Raw genomic sequence first — 18,274 nt, forward strand, 5'->3', positions numbered from 1 at the left:
TACTATACTATGGCTATCTTCGACATACTATACTATGGCCTTCTTCATCCCTTTTTTCGACATACTATACTATGGCTATCTTCGACATACCGTACTATGGTTTTTTAGCTCTTTTTTCGACATACTATACAATGGCTTTTTATTACTTTTTTCAACATACTATACTATGGCTATCTTCGACATACCTTATTATGGCTTTTTTATCACTTTTTTTGAGACACTATTCTATGGCTATCTTCGACATACATTACTATGGCTATTTTATCACTTTTTTCAACATACTATACTATGGCTATCTTCGACATACATTACTATTGCTTTTTTATCCCTTTTTTTGACGTACTATACTATGGCTATCTTCGACATACATTACTATGGCTTTTTATTACTTTTTTCGACATACTATACTATGGTTATCTTCGACGTACTATACTATGGCTTTTTTATCACTTTTTTTTCGACATACTATACTATGGCTTTTTCATCCCTTTTTTGGCGTACTATACTATGGCTATCTTCGACATACTATACTATGGCCTTTTTATCACTTTTTTCGACATATAATAGTATGGCTTTTTTATCACTTTTTTTCGACATACTATACTATGGCTTTTTTATCCCTTTTTCGACATACTATACTATGGCTATCTTCGACATACTTTACTATTGCTTTTTTATCACTTTTTCGACATACTATACTATGGCTATCTTCGACATACTATACTATGGCTTTTTTATCATATTTGTCGACATACTATACTATGGCTTTTTCATCCCTTTTTTCGACATACTATAATATGGCTTTTTATTACTTTTTTCGACATACTATGCTATGGCTTTTTATTGCTTTTTTCGACATACTATACTATGGCTATCTTCGACATACTATACTATGGCCTTTTTATCACTTTTTCGACACACTATACTATGGCTTTTTCATCCCCTTTTTCGACATACTATACTATGGCTATCTTCGACATACTTTACTATTGCTTTTTTATCACGTTTTTCGACATACTATACTATGGCTATCTTCGACATACTATACTATGGCCTTTTTCATCCCTTTTTTCGACATACTTTACTATGGCTATCTTCGACATACTTTACTTTTGCTTTTTTATCACTTTTTTCGACATACTATACTATGGCTTTTTATTACTTTTTTCGACATACTATGCTATGGCTTTTTATTACTTTTTTCAACATACTATACTATGGCTATCTTCGACATACCTTACTATGGCTTTTTTATCTCTTTTTTCGACATACTATGGCTATCTTCGACCTACTATACTATGGCTTTTTTATCCCTTTTTTCAACATACTATACTATGGCTATCTTCGACATACTATACTATGGCTTTTTTATCACTTTTTTCGACATACTTTACTATTGCTTTTTTATCACTTTTTTCGACATACTATACTTGGCTTTTTCATCCCTTTTTTCGACATACTATACTATGGCTATCTTCGACATACTATACTATAGCCTTCTTCATCCATTTTTTTTGACATACTATACTATGGCTATCTTCGACATACTATACTATAGCTTTTTATTACTTATTTCGACATACTATACTATGGCTATCTTCGACATACTATACTATGGCTTTTTCATCCCTTTTTTCGACATACTATACTATGGCTATCTTCGACATACTATACTATGGCTTTTTCATCCCTTTTTTCAACATACTATACTATGGCTATCTTCGACAGACTATACTATAGCTTTTTTATTTCTTTTTTGGCGTTACTATACTATGGCTTTTTATTACTTTTTTCGACATACTATACTATGGCTTTTTCGTCACTTTTTTCGATGTACTATACTATGGCTGTCTTCGACATACTATACTATGGCTTTTTTATCTCTTTTTCGACATACTATACTATGGCTTTTTATTACGTTTTTCGACATACTATACTATGGCTTTTTCATCACTTTTTTCGACATACTATACTATGGCTATCTTCGACATACTTTACTATTGCTTTTTTATCACTTTTTTCGACATACTATACTATGGCTTTTTATTACTTTTTTCGACATACTATACTATGAATTTTTATTACTTTTTTCAACATCCCATACTATGGCTATCTTCGACATACCTTACTATGGCTTTTCATCCCTTTTTTCGACATAGTATACTATGGCTACCTTCGACACACTATACTATGGCTTTTTATTACTTTTTTCAACATACTATACTATGGCTTTTTATTACTTTTTTCAACATACTATACTATGGCTTTTTATTACTTTTTTCGACATACTATACTATGGCTTTTTCATCCCTTTTTTCAATGTACTATACTATGGCTATCTTCTACATACCTTACTATGGCTTTTTTATCCCTTTTTTTGACGTGCTACACTATGGCTTTTTTAATCACTTTTTGACAAACTATACTATGACTATTTGTCGTCTTACTATACTGTGGCTATTTTATCAGTTTTTTTGATGTACTATTATATGGCTATATTCAACATACTATGGCTTTTTTATCACTTTTTTCAATGTACTATACTACGGCTATCTTAGACATACTATACTATGTATAGTATGGAGCACCCGAGCACCCGGAGGACACAGGAGAACATGCATACTCCACACAGAAAGGCCTGAGACAACCTGAGTTTGAACCCAGAACCTTCTTGCTGTGAGGCAGAAGTGCTAACCACTGAGCCACCTCTAGCTATTTTATCACTTTTTTCGACATACTACATTATGGCTTTTTATTACTTTTTTTCTATATACTGTGGCTTTTTCATCACTTTTTTGACGTATTATACTATGGCTGTCTTCGACATACTTTACTATGGCTTTTTATCACTTTTTTTCGACATATTATACTATCACTTTTTATATCATTTTTCAGGGTGGCCTCTAGCTCACCCAGTAAGAGTATTAGCCCCATGGTGGCTGAGTCCTGCAGCTGCGCAGTTTCGGATCTGACCTTTTGCCCTTTGCTGCGTATCATCCCCCATCTCTCACCTCTTATATCTATCCACTGTCACTTGTAATAAAGGAAAAACAAAACAAAATAGTCTTTAAACACATACTATGGCTTTTTATCACTTTTTTCAACATACAATACCGACTGTTTATCACTTTTTTGACATACTATACTATGGCTTTTTCGACATACTATACCAGGCATGTTCAAAGTATGGCCCGGGGCCAATCATGGCCCGCGGCCAGATTTCATACAGCCCTCAGCCTCGGTTTGTGAAATACAAGGGCAAAAGTCATATGTTGTAAGCTTAAGTGTTATGTTAACAAAGTATTACATCACGCATAATAAGTCATGTTTAAAATGAACATGGGTTTAAGATACTTATCAACTTTAAGTGGTAGTCCATACAGTATGTTTGGTTATCTGACTACGGATGTAAAAGTAAGGCACAATTTTTTTGATTTGTTCACGCCTGAGTGGCGTTGGTTTGGTTTACATTGCCGTTAAAAAAAAGATAATTGTGACGATGAAAATAAAAATCGTTATAGATCAGTGCATTCGTATGTAACTTTTCTTGTTGAAAAAATTACACATTATCATTATCAAATCTGGCACTCTTTAAATAAAGTTTGGACACCCCTGTACTATATACTATGGCTTCTTTATCACTTTTTTGGACATACTATACTATGACTTTTCATCACTTTTTTCGACAAACTAAACTATGGCTTTTTTATCACTTTTTTTCGACATACTATACTATTTTCATGACTGGTGTAGAAAACTTCAATCTTCACTTAGCTGAATAAAAGAATAACTCGTTGAGCCTCAGGTTTGCTACTTGAATACATAAGTTTATTACAATACAGATCAGAGTAGAACTTGGTACAGCACATATACTTGGACAGACATTCCAAAAACTTAAAGGTACATTGTCTTTGCTCCGCTTTATACAGCATGTCCCATGTCACACATAATCGCACCACCATGGAGGAGGCAAAACAATGTGTTACGTAAGCCTTGGTCAAGTCTATTTACCATGGGACTTAGGAACACCATCAAGGTCCACATCTTTTCTTTGACTCTTCTCATAAAGCATACCAATTGTGAAGGACTCTGAAGTCTCTCAAAATACCAAACCATGACAATGCGCAAATCATACATAAATGTATGTGCAATAATGTTTCTACCACAGTTCGCCATCTTTTTGATCATGAAGTGAAAACATCAATCTACATGCACAACAAGGTCTGTCCCCCGTTGCCTAACAGCAGAATACTTGAAGAAAAGGGACTTGCGAAGCGGGTAAGATCTCTGACAGACTTCTAAGGTAAAAGAAAACCATACGGTGTTTTCAGCATATTAGCATCTTAGCTCTTTACTGAGATACAAATGGTTAATTTGCAATAATTATAACTTTGCACACTAGATTTTTTTCAATACACTATAACATTACTTTTTTCAACATACTATACTGACTTTTTTATGATTTTCTTGACATGCCATACTATGACATTTTTTAACAGTGTATTTTTACTTCTTTTGGACATACTATGAGCTTTTGGTTTTTTCCCCAACATACTATGACTTTTTAGTGCTTTTTTCGACATACTATAATAAAATTACTTTTTTCAACATGCTATAGTTTGCCTTTTATGACCTTTTTTACAACATACAACACTATATTTTTCGACATACTATAATATACATTTTTTTCACATTAAATAAAATACTATGACTTTTTGTTAACTGACAAACTATAATGCAACATACTATTATTTTTTCAACATGCTATAGTATAACTTTTTATTGCTTTCGACATAGTATGACTTTTTTACGACATTTTTCAATATACTATAACTTTTTTCCACATACTATAGTATGAGTTTTTTGACATGCTATATCATTACATTTTATGACATTTTTCAACATACAATACTATGACTTTTTGACGCACTATATACTATGACTTTGTATTTTTTTTAAACTATACTACATTTCCCAACATGCTATACTATGACATTTTTTCGAGATGCAATAGTATGACTGACTTTGTTGTTGCTTTTCTACATACTATACTGACATTTTTTTGACATGTTATGACTATTTATTGCTATAATTCGACATGCTACAGTTTCTTTTATGCTTTTTTTTTTTACATACTATCCTATGACATTTTTTCAACATGCTATAGTATGACTTTTTATGTTGTTTTTCAACATGCTTTATTATGACATTTCTCGACATACTATACTGACTTTTTGTTGCTTTTTTTCTCGACATACTATACAGAGTGCATTTTTATGACTTTTTTCTGACATGCCATAATATGACTTTTTTATGTTTTCCGACAAACTATATTTTATATTATTTATATAATATAAAATATTTATTTAAATAAATATATATTTTTTAAAGAATTAGGATTCCTCGAGTTTCATTAATTATCAATTGTACATTGCAGGTACATTCCTGGGTATAGGCCTGGGACCATTTATATAAATGTAAGTATAGTCTGTCAACTGAGAAAACATATAGGACAGCCTGTCACTGGTGAAGAAGACAGTATCTCTGAATGACCTCTAAAGGAAAAGCTATATATATGGAATTGTATTGAGACATGCAAAAGCTTGTCATTGGTTATTGACCATGGTTATTGTGGCGAGGTCTTTCCATTGGTTTAGGAGGAATAATAATTTGGCTGCTTGCCAATGAGCAAATATGAAATAATTGTTCTGAGGGAGTTGCTGTTAAAAACTGATTTGGTTACTTTTTCCTGTAACTTCCCTGTAATTAATTACATAAAATATTTGCAATATATCACCTTAAAGGGGAACTATGCAGTTTTTTTTAGCTTAATTTACCTTAACTGAACAGCTTCGGAGTCATTGAAACGGTTATATGACTTTTTTTTAGTTGAATGGTGGTCGCCTCGCTTCCCCGTAGCGCCTGTGAGCGGGAAAACCACTCTTGCAACTTTCGGCCGGCGAGCCACTGGCCTCAGCATCAGGAAGTATCGCGTGATATCAGGTCTCGCGATGTAACGAATTACTTCACGGCACAGGACACATACGGCCATTCAGGAACCGGCTAACAAGGTAGCGATGGAGTTTTTTCACACTATCGTCATGGCTGAGCCGGCAAAAAAGAAGCAGAAAGCTAGGAAAGCATTGTCGGAGGAACAGAGAAAGAGAAAACGGCAGACTGACGAGCGAGGAGTCAGACACAAGTAAACATAGGAGCTGCCAAATATCTATTCCAAAGCTGTAGGGAGAGCTCTATAGAGAAACCTGTGAGCAAAAAGCGACTATCTCTGTGTTTTCTGTGCCCTGATTATCCAGAATACTGAATATTTTTACTTTTTCAACATGCTGTAGTATGACTTTTTTAGGTTTTTTCGACATGCTATAGTATGACTTTTTATGGCGTTTTTCGACATGCTATACTATCACGTTTTTACACTGTATATAGTATGACTTTGTTATGATTTTGACATACTATACTTTGACTTATTGCTTTTTTCTGACATACTATACTATGACATTTTGTAACTTTTTTCGACATACTATACTATGCCTTTTTTCTAATAAAATTATTTGCTTCCCTTTGTGAATCTTGTAAATGAGGTAAATGATTACCTGAAAAATGACAACCTTGGTTAGTTTTGTTCAACCCAAATCACACCAGTGAAACATGTCCCAATCTGCTAAGGTGAATGGAACTGGAGTCAGCATTGGTGAGTAAGTTTAAGTTGGCAATTGTTGACATACCCAACATTTATTAGTACTTCTGTTACTGGCATAGTCTACCATCATTTGCATAACCAGACTAGCAGTTTCATAAAATTTTTGTTTTTTACGTTGCAATCTTCTGATGTCCAGTAACAAATTTGTCTTCTTAAGTAAGGTTTGTTTTGTCCTTCAGAGGTGCTATAGTCAAAGCACTCCGATAGTTTGTAAAAGATCAGAATACTTGTCTGTATTGCAATCAACTGAGGCCTCGTGCTCAGGTGATCTTCTAATTTTTAAGTATTTTAGCCTGTGCCAAGAAGGAGAAACATGGCTGCACAGGAGAATCGCCTGGCCACAACTGCTTTTCGGCGTCTTTCGTGTCCTTGTTTCCCTTGTGTAGATCTCTCCAACACCTTGTGGCATAGATCCATTCTGGCTTTCCGTCCACCCTCAGGGCGGTTCTCATGGTTAGCAGCATTTGGTATGGACCTCTCCATCTAAGAAATAAAAAGACACAAACACAAAACACTGAAAACCTGTAAGTAAAAATGTGGTCAGAGTGTGAAAATGTGAGAATGTCGGTTAGGGTTAGCATATAGTCATTCATTGATTTTTGTTATCCATATCAGGGTAGCTCTGGAGGTGTTAGCGAAACCTGTGGACATAGATATGTGGACTCAGTGTTCTGTTAGGTGTACCTCTGACAGAATATTTTAGACCTGTGTCTGTGTGGCACATAGTATATTTATGTGTATGTGGCACTGTTATTTTCTACACGTTTTGTACTACTTAATTTTGTATATTTGCAAATAAAACAGATACCCCCATGTCATTTGTAATGCACTGCCTTTTTCAATTGGCCGAATGTGAAGACCAGCCAAAAGATTGATTGTTTTTTTAATTATTGTTTCAGGTTGTATGCCAATCGGCTATTGTTGGGAACACATTTATGAGGTCATATGGCAGACAAAAAAAAAAGTTCTGCTGCGTTAATTAGCTTACAAGTAGCTCATCTAGCTTACATTGTGTTGCCCCAGTAGTTTGATGTTTTTGTGGTGGATGTTTTTACAAGCTCTTGTGCTTAACTTATCAGTGTGATGATGTTGTGAAGTTATTAACATTATTTGCATTCTTCACAAATTATCATTAAACAAGATGATTTTGTTGATCTGTTAAAACCTTTCCCCCAAATATATATCATCAGTTACATGAAGACTGCTAAGTGTGATTACATTGTCTTGTTGTGATGTATGCATAGTCTCTATTATAAGAGGGATCTTGATCTAGATCAGTTAATCTACATGAATAAATAAAGCTTGACTGACTGATCTTAGAAGTAGTTTATATATCATTTAAACATAGCGGTCACAATAGATCCATTAAAAGTAATATAAGTTAATCTTTATAGCCTCTAGCACAGATGTTCCATTCATCACAGTACTTTGACATCTTGATATATAATATCTTTAAAGAAACACCAAAATGTGAACATAACAGTGTCTCCCCCTTCAAGTTTTTCATTATACAAGTATACAATTAAAAAAACATAAACAAAAATCATTTCATTATTTTATGTGTGGTTTCAAATCCATGACATTGTCACATAATCCCTGTCAGAGGCTGGTTTTCATAACATGGAACAGAGTGGAGAGGATGAGGAGGGAGAAAAGAGGAGTAAGGCGTTAAGAAAAAAATACACACAAAACAGGAGTGCCGCACATGAACAAAGGACCTTTATTTGCAACCCATAAGGGCAACATGCAGACATTCAAGGAGAGTGCTTGATATGAGATGCGTGCAGTTCAGATGTGTTCATGACCATGTTTTGTATAAGTGGCATTTGTGTCCAGGAAGTCTTGTGCATGGACGGAGGTGTTTCTCTTCCTTATCGTGTCATCTACTGAGCCACTGGACACTGCCTCTTCTCTTATATCTTGCATGATCTTTTCATTGTTCTCTGGTGTTTTATCTCTTTGCTACTTATCTGACTCTTCCTTGCACATAATCTCCCACGCAGCATTATTTGAAAAAAAGGAAGACTTTTTATCAGAGTTTGGAAACCGCCTTTTGTTTCTGTGCCTCTCTTATTCTCTGCAGCTCTGTCCGTCTTTCTCTTGTCCATTTTCTCTCTATATTGCTCACACCCTATCTACCTCATTTTCACACAAGTCATTCAGCACTGAGTCATCCTCTCATGTGCATTCAGCATTTGTCCCTGTGTTGGGTCCTTCTTCTTAGCCAATCTCCTCTCCTATATAAATCCCTCCCACTTCACCTCTCTGGGCCACAGAGAAAATTGGAAATGTGTCATTGCTTTTCTAAGATTAACTTTTGCTTATATCAGAAAACATACCCAGAAAACAGACTTTGTCGGGATACTGCAACATCTGAAGTATTAGCTTTTCTGTCAATATTTCAAAATCTAATTTCTAAACATTAATTTTAGTTGTAGGTGATTACCACTCTGAATATGATATTAGATAACAACCAGGGTTCTCATTTATAAAACTGTGTGTAGGATCCTTACTAAAAGTGTACGTACGCCCAAAAGCCAAAAATGGCGTACACCAAAAAACATTCAGATTTATAAAACTGTGCGTACGCACATCTGTAAGCAATGTCCCCTTTATAAATCACAGATTACCCACAAGTGTGCGTATGTGAATCAGCCTCTTATCCCGCCCTGTAAATGCCCCTTTTTAACCATAAATAGTCAATGCAAAGCACCTCATGAATGCTGATCAGTATGTTAATGACCCTGGCAGTTGTCGTTACGCCGAATCATGACGACTGGCGGGGAAAAAGCTAAATACTTCTCTGACGCTCGGGAATTGCTGCAAATTGAATTATAATTTCGGCCTGTTCTCGCATATTGTAGGTAAACCTGATCAATAGACTATCTATATTAATAATACTGTCCAAAACGGCAGGCATTACGGCACTCGGGGACAGCTTCAATATACCAGACCTATATGATAAGATTTAACAGAACTATATATTATATCTAAACATGCCTTAGTGATAAAGGTGAAGATTATATATAATATTTGGAAACAGCCGGTTTCCCCCAGAGTGGCGAGGACCTGTATTTGGACCGGGATGCCACGGTTCCGGCATGTTGCCCTCTCTACTGGACTCAATTCAGTAAATAGATCCAAGAGCGCAGCTTTAGGGAATCTAAATCGGCATATTAGCCAGTCATCGTCATGGTCCCTGAAGCCTCTTTCTCTCCTGATTCTTCCATTAGCATAGTCCTCCTGCAGGGCCAGCAGTGCCATCATGCAGCATTACGCACGGGTTCACCGCAGTATTTATATATTTACAACAATTTGTGATTGTTAACACCTTGCCAAAATCACAGCAAGTGGTATCCCCCACCCCGAGACACGATTTAAAGACTAAAGTGTAATAGGCGAACACACTTTTCTTCATGTTTTTTTTTAGTACAGTATTAAAGTCCCATGACATGCTGCTCTTTGGATGCTTTTATATAGACCTTAGTGGTCCCCTAATACTTTATCTGAAGTCTCTTTCCTGAAATGCAGCCTTGGTGCAGAACTACAGCCACTAGAGCCAGTCCCACAATGAGCTTTCCGTAGTATGTGCCATTTCTGTGTCTGTAGCTATTGAGGAGGAGAGAGGGGGGGGGGCAAGATGGAGGGTGGGTGTGTGGCCTTGACCAACTACCACTTTGCTCGTTTGAAAGCCATGATGTCTCTCTCTCATAGGTGGGCCAAATTCTCAGGGCGGGCAAAGCAGAGAAAGGGGAGGTAACCTTGCTCCTTATGACATCATAAGGAGCAAGATTCCAGATCGGCCCATCTGAGCTTTCATTTTCTCAAAGGTAGAGCAGGATACCCAGGGCTCGGTTTACACCTATCGCCATTTCTAGCCACTGGGGGACCATAGGCAGGCTGGGGAACGCATATTAATGTTAAAAAACCTCAAAGTGAAATTTTCATGCCATGGGACCTTTTAAAGTTCGGACCGATAACGAGGACATTAAGTGTAAAGATTCCGTGAGAGCTTAACCGCTGTATTTCCAGACTTTGACATTTTTATGATATACAGTATGCACATTATTAAAGACAGATATTTAGTTATTTACACAGTGTTTTGCCATTATCTGATGGTAGAGTATTTGATGCTATCCTGTATTCCATGGAGTCGGGCCATTTCCTCCTCTTGCGCTCCGTAGCGGACAATGTGACAGTGAGACAGCGCCGATTAAACCTTAAGAACGTGGGAAGTGGCGTACACACATTTTCAGCCCCATTTTGTGCGTTACGCCACATTTATAAATGAGACTCCAGGTCCTGCAGACAGAACGCTTGACAACTGATCCAGTCTGGGAAACACACTCAGCCAACAGACACATGCTGTATATTCAGAAGTTAAGAGGCACTTTGCAACAACAGAACACAATACAAAACTATGTCACTTTGACCTACACTTAGTATGATCCTACCCACATACTGTACATCTGGTGGAGGTTGGAGAGTCATAACATGATGTAGAGTTTGTGTATGCAGACAAAGTTCTAAGTGCTACAACATGGCGAGGGAGTAGTTTGTTTGATGTCGTGACTGATCTGAAAGTGGACAAAGTGTTTTGTCTGCTGAAGTGCTTTTTGACACTGCTTTTAAGGGATACCTGCCCTACCATCCAACTGTGTGCATGTGTTTTCATGTGGCCTCAGCTACTCTCCCGAAAAAGTTGTTTTCCTGCAGTAAAAGCAGAGAAAGTGCAAGAGACAGAGGGTGAAATGGAAAAAAAGGAAAAAAAGCAAGAAAATAGAGCAAAAACAATAAAGAGAGGACAGTGTAAAGTGAGGGGAAAAATAGATGAAACATTAACCATGAGTGTACTGCAGTACAGCAAAGCAGTTTCAATTAGTCCATATGAAAGAGGGGTCCTTTTGCTCTGCTTTAAAATGCCATTTCTAAAGGCTAGGATTACTGAGGCATTGTATGGTTGTGCTCTTGCACACTTTGAAGCTGTACATGGCTCGCTAATAAAATAACAGCAATAATTATGGACAAGTGACAGTTAAAGTGACATAAAAGAATAGTTTCGGTAGGAGAACTGTTTCAGGACATTTTATCACTATATAACTTTTAACAACATTTTCCAACATGAGGTTCCAAGCAGTTTTGCAGGATGAGTTAACACTAGATGTATTGATGGTTATTAACCGGCTTATAAAAAAGACTTAAACACACTTCAAAACAAACACACAACCTATTTGGGGAGCTGACCTATAATTTTATAAATGTTGCCCTCAGTTCACAGAATTGGTCAGTTAGGAGTAAAAAGCTGCCATAGAAAGATATTGGATAAAGCGTCATGAATAAAAACAATGTTTACACGTAGTTTCACCTTTAGATCTACTGTTGATATGCAGCATATTTGTTCGTCACCCTCTGAAAATCCCCTGGGACTTGATGTGCCCCTGTTTCCATTGTTGGATCATGTTATTACCGATTCACTGTATATATTTACCCTTTAGTTCCCCTAATCCTCTCTGCCGGACCTGCAGTGAATGTTAAGTAGGGATGCTGTGATAGTACTACTGATTACATTTCTGAATACGAAGCACAATGCAATTGTGATGTAGAAAACTGCTCTCAAAAATTACTGACCACCTTGAATCATTTTCTTAGCAAATAGATGAAAATGAGTAAAATATGACAGTACACACAGTAACCTCACTTCTCATTGTTAATACAATTTAGTGTACATAAGTGTGCATCTTTGGGTTGAATACTGCAGCATCAAAGCAAGCATGCCCAAGGCTACACTTATGCCAACTTCCCGGCCACTCCAATAGGATGCAGCTTGTTCTTTATCCCTAGACAGGGAGTATGCTTTTTTATTTTCATTTTAGGGGTTTCTTTTATTTTTAACAGTCTCACCCCCCTCCCCCCTCATACCAGCTGTGGAGCTTTGGACTGTGAACAAAGTGTAGTAGAGTGTAGGATGCTCAAAAATAGGGGTTGAAAGAAAGGACAGACTGAAAGAATTTGGGAAAATAAATAAAAGTGGAACACCGCTATGGTTCAGAAAATGGTGCTAATTGAGGAGGGATTTGCGACGTTAAGTAACCGAGCGGACAATTGCATACTTTGCTCAAAAGAAATGTCCTTATGTTGGATATTCCAGGTTATTACACAGTGTAACAGCTTCACCTTCTCGCACAGGGTGACTTGATGGCATATTGTTGCACACAACTGATCAGCAGCTGTGTGTCCGGGAGTGATGTAATGAATCCAGTCAGTTATGGACAGCCAATATGCTTGCTCTGACCTTTTCCTCATTCCAAATTCCTTACATGCTCTCTGAAGTAAAAGTTAACTATGTTGCATTCACTGTAATGCAGCTGAATGTGGTCACACAGATGAGTCATCTGAGATGACTCATTAAATTTGAAGTTTCTCACTTTTCCAGCAACTCTATTCCTGCATGTTCTGCATATTGAGTTGCCATTTTTAATTCATTTCCAATCAGCACTCCTAACCAAAGACTAAATTAACCAAAGTATGGTCAGAATGGACATAGTAGAGTGAAAAAGTTAGGGGAGGATGCCTTGTGCTATTGTATTACTGTATCAGTTTAGTGAACACATAATGCCCCCTGTGCTTAAAGTAAAAACAGGTACAACTCAATCTTAGTCGGGACAGGGGGACAATACAGTTGGCAATGTGCTGGACCATCGTGATTAAGGAGAAACCCTGCAGACAATCAAACCTTGAATATTCAACATTTCTATTGTTCCGATACGAACCTTGGAGAGGAACACATCTGTAGACCTTACATCATTGAGGAGAAGTAATGTCTCAAGATGGAAAAAAAAAAGAGTATCTTTATACTTGCAACTATACTGTCCAACTATACTGTCCTGACTGGCAGACCATCACCCCATAAAACTATTTAAGATTTGAGCAATGTCAGAAATCTGACTTTGTGTAACCTCACATAATTTTAACGGAATTCACATCTGTATAAAGGTGGGTTTTAGTTCTGCAGTTTCCCTTCTGAAATAAATAAATAAATAAGAAGAGATAATGAAAGTACAAGGACACTGCCTGCTCGAATATTCTTTCTTCTTTAAAGATGTATGTGGTCTGTGCTTTTCCTTGACCCCCTTTAGATTCCTCCGATCCAGAACAACTCAGACATCTGTCTCTCCCTCTTACACACACGCACGCACACACACACGCACGCACGCACACACACACACACACACACACACACACACACACACACACACACACACACACACACACACACACACACACACACACACACACACACACACACACACACACACACACACACACACACACACACACAGGAGAAGGAGATATATTCGAAAAGCAATTGAAGTAAAACAGACAAACCACTATTGGCCTGAAGAAGACAGTGAATTGTGTGGTGATGATCTACAAGGACAATTGTCCATTTGGATTTTAACATGCTTTTAAATAGCTGGCGATAAAATGTGAGGCTTTGGGGACTGGAGAGATGAATCCTTCTCGACAGACTTTTCCCTCTCTAGCTCTAAATTACTGGGTTTGGAGCTGGCCAAGGAAGACAAAAAAAATGTATTTCCCTGTGATTTTGGATTGGCTTAGGAAAAAATTAACAAATCACACAGAAGAGGGAATAAGTGAGAAAATCAAACAGGAACATGTTCAGACCAAATATAGTTTGCGAATGTTAAGAAGGAAATAGTAATTTGCATCATAAAAAAAGAATAATTCAGAGTACTTGGGAAATAATTTTCTCCTAAGAGCAACAGCCACCGGGTACAAAACTCCTTTAATAAGAATTAATGATGATTACCTTATTTGCCCCTACAGGACTTCACCACCCCTACTGTATTTGGTTACCACACAATAGCTCATGCAATCTTTGAACATTTATTACAATTACTCTTGAACACCTGGGAGCAAGAAATAAAACTTTGAAAGCCAGCATAAACATTTAGTTTTGCTCATTGTGGCTCTTTTGGCGTTTACCTGGATTACGGTTTCTTTAAACCCAGTCTGCGCTGCAAACCTACAACAGAGGATTAAAGCCAGTGATACAAAGAAAAATAGAGGTCATAACGTTATGAGAAACAAAGTTGCTCATACATGATTACAGGATAAAATTAGCCTATTTCTGCAATATGGAGTATGATGATGAATTTTGTTTGCAGTTTATATGGCAGTAACAGTAAGTGTGAAGGGAATCCATTTGCAAAGTTGTGCAAAGAAACCATTGTCATAATCATACACAACACTGATTAATAAAACAAGTTAAAATTCATAACAAATTGAGAACATTCAAAGTTTAATAATCTGACAAAATAATCCACATTGTGTTGCCATTAAATTGCTCCCACTGATGTAAGGCATCAATTCACTGCCACAAAACATTTTTTATCCAGCAATAATTAAAAGCCTCAAATTAAATCAAACATACTTTACCTAACAAGTTCTCCATTATGAGTATTGCACAAATGAGCATCACTGATTAATTCAATTCTATTTATAGTATCAAATCATAGCAAGAGTTATTTCAAGACACTTTACAGATAGAGTAGCTCTAGACCACACTCTATAATATACAAGGACCCAACAATTTTAGTAATTCCCCCAAGAGCAAGCATTTAGTGCGACAGTGGCGAGGAAAAACTCCCTTATAGGAAGAAACCTCGGACAGACCCTGGCTCTTGGTAGGCGGTGTCTGACGGTGCCGGTTGGGGGTGTGATGAATAGTGGCAATAACAGTCACAATAAAAGATAATGGAACAGTGACTAGAAATAGTAGTTGTAGTAGTTCATGGTTTAGCAGGGCACTGCAGGGCATTACAGGACGTAACAGGGCACAGCAGAGCATAGCAGGGCATAGCAGGACCACGGCGACAGCTACAGCTATTAGCCTGTTTTGCACCCCACCTCTTTCTTCTCACCAACTACTGTAAGAAGTAAAGAAATGGATATAAAACTTCCCAACCCAAAGAAACAACTGTTGATTCTATACTTTTCCTCCCAGGACCAATCAGTATGAATTAATCCAGACAAGCAGGAGTATCTCAGCATGTCCCTAAAACCCAACAGTTAGCACGTTCAAAATACCCAAACAATGCGGTGCAGCATATCCCCGGCTACTTCCCATTGTAATTTAAGAAGAATATATAAAGAAACAAACAAAAAGCTCTCAGTGTGAAATCAACACATTTCCACCTCTGATAACAATACTGGGTTCCCCTGCTGCCCTTTTACTTCTTCCAGCACCTTTTTGGTGCATTCAGAGCTACACAACCTATTAGAGGGGGAATCGAGGGCTATGAATGGACATTGATTGGAGGGAAGTAGATGTGTGCTTTCCAAAGGAGTTATTAAACATGGAAAGAATGATTGCTGCATGCAAGTGCATGCATGTTTTCTGTCTTAAGCCCTATTCGCACGGGATAAGTATTACCTGGTGACCTCCAGTCATTTGTAATAATTGTGGAGGTTGTCTGTGATCTTAATCCCGTGCGAATCGGTCATGTCTGTAATTTGTAAAGTAATAATTCCCCCGCAAATGACCTACCATATTTCGCCGAAAACGGAGGTCCTGTGATAATATTAGTCCCGTGCGAATCGGCATCTCTGATTTGTCCAGGATTTGGCCGGGGCTTTTTGTTTTTCAAGGTACCTATTTCCTTCTTTTGCGCCTTTTTATCCATCTTTCGCGAAGAATGGAGGGTGCGTTGGAGTGTTTTGACAGTGTTTTGGGTTCTGGGTCATGTCGCTATACATCATATACAATTTGCAGAAAGAGAAAGATGAAAACCACCACAAGTGCGAAGACAAAAAGAATGATTAGATGGCGATGGATGACATGTATAGCAGCATGCGGTAAATATATTTTTTGTTTGTATCATACATCTAGAGATAACGACAAGACATCTCCAAGCCATAGCTTATCAAAAATAATGCACAATCAAGCGAGGGGGCTCACTTCATAATTAGAGGTTAATGTTACAAATAAATCAAGCTAATAGATTTTAACCTGGTGAAATGTTTTGTTTTATCCATCTAACCGGACCCTGCTTGACACCACCCGGAAAAAAAGTGAGAAAGAAAAAGGAGAGGTCGGAAGTTCGGACGATGACTGACTACCCGGTTGAGATTGTGTGCGTGTGTGTCCTCGAGATCTGACCACACACAAACACACGTAGCAGAGCTACCCACACCCATGTTTCTACTGTTGCTTAATGTCAGTAAATTCGAGTAAAATCACAGGCTTCGCTTATCCCGTTCGAATGCGCCAGATGAAACTCAGACGTGGGTGGGTAATTTATAATTCACACGAGGTCCCTAGATAATACTTATCCCGTGCGAATAGGGCTTTAATCAAAGAACTGATAATCCAAGAAAATAAACTGCCATTTTGTGTAGCTAGTTTTAATACTATAAATTTATACAAGCGGTTTATTAAAGGCTGTATTATAGTATTATACTGTATATTGGCATACAGAAAATGTGTTTGCATGCAAGCATTGCCTTTGTGGCAATTTGTGCCTCAGGGTCATGAAACTCAGACTCACTAAACACAGATTTCCATTTCAAAATTTATGTGAAAAGCTTCGAGCTTTTTAAAAATCACTATATATTATGGTGTTCAGCAAGGTGTATAAGAGCTAAGCAGGTTTTCAGTATGGCCTTAAGGGCCTGAATGCATATGGAGTAAATGATGAAGTGTAGCACGGGTTCAAAAGATCACAGTGAAAGAAGTGCCGCAAGTATAAAGTGAATGCAGAAAACTACTAACTGCATATGTAAAAATACATTTATAAACAAATCATCCAATTTGCCATTTTTAATTCCCCATGGAGTCATTGCCAACTCTTTTTGATGCAGAAGTGGAAGAGTCGTTTTTTTTAACATATGATACAGTTTCTACTTTAATATTGCTCTGGAGACATGATTGAAAATAGCAGTTAATAATGAAGATTTTTTTTGATGAATCAAATTTTAGTGGAGACTCCAAAATGGAGTTTTTAGGCTGAGCTTTCCAACATGTGCTCACTCAGTAGAACCACCAGCTGTCAACTTGGCTAGCTGTTAGCTCACCGCCAGCTAGCCTTTTACACTCCAGCAATTCAGACCTGACTATCCAAATTACATTACATTTAGAAATGTAGTTACACTATAATTCGGGGTTACGACAATAAGTGCAACTGTGAACTGCCACTAAAGAGGTGAAGATAATGGCGAAGGGCAGGGCGAGCAGAAATGCAATGATTTAAAGTAATAATCAGCTAAGGAATTATTTACCATTAAGTAAATGGTAAATGGACTAAATTGCACTGTAACTATACTGTATATATTCTACCTTACCAGACAAAGCTCTTTACAATTCGCCTCCCATTCACCCATTCACACACACATTCATACAGTGATGGTAGCGGAGCTGCCATGCAAGGCGCTGGCCTGGCCATTGGGAGCAACTCAGGGTTCAGTGTCTTGCTTAAGGACACTTTGACATGCAGACAGGAGGTCGATTAGATATTAAACAGGGATGCACCGAAT

General features: G+C 37.3%; 1 protein-coding gene across 3 annotated transcripts in view; it reads right to left on the reverse strand.

Moving 5' to 3' along the window:
• Positions 1 to 6,258: 6,258 nt before the first annotated feature.
• The window catches only part of grm8a (glutamate receptor, metabotropic 8a), a 412,486-nt gene continuing 400,470 nt past the window's right edge, over positions 6,259 to 18,274 (reverse strand). For all 3 annotated transcript variants that reach the window (XM_039791865.1, XM_039791870.1, XM_039791869.1), the window contains exon 14: positions 6,259 to 7,201. In XM_039791865.1, coding sequence (XP_039647799.1) covers positions 7,007 to 7,201 — 195 coding nt within the window. In that variant the 3' untranslated portion in view covers positions 6,259 to 7,006. The remainder of the gene's footprint in view (positions 7,202 to 18,274) is intronic.

The sequence above is a fragment of the Perca fluviatilis genome, chromosome 23 (genome assembly GCF_010015445.1).
Source record: "Perca fluviatilis chromosome 23, GENO_Pfluv_1.0, whole genome shotgun sequence".
NCBI lineage: Eukaryota > Metazoa > Chordata > Actinopteri > Perciformes > Percidae > Perca > Perca fluviatilis.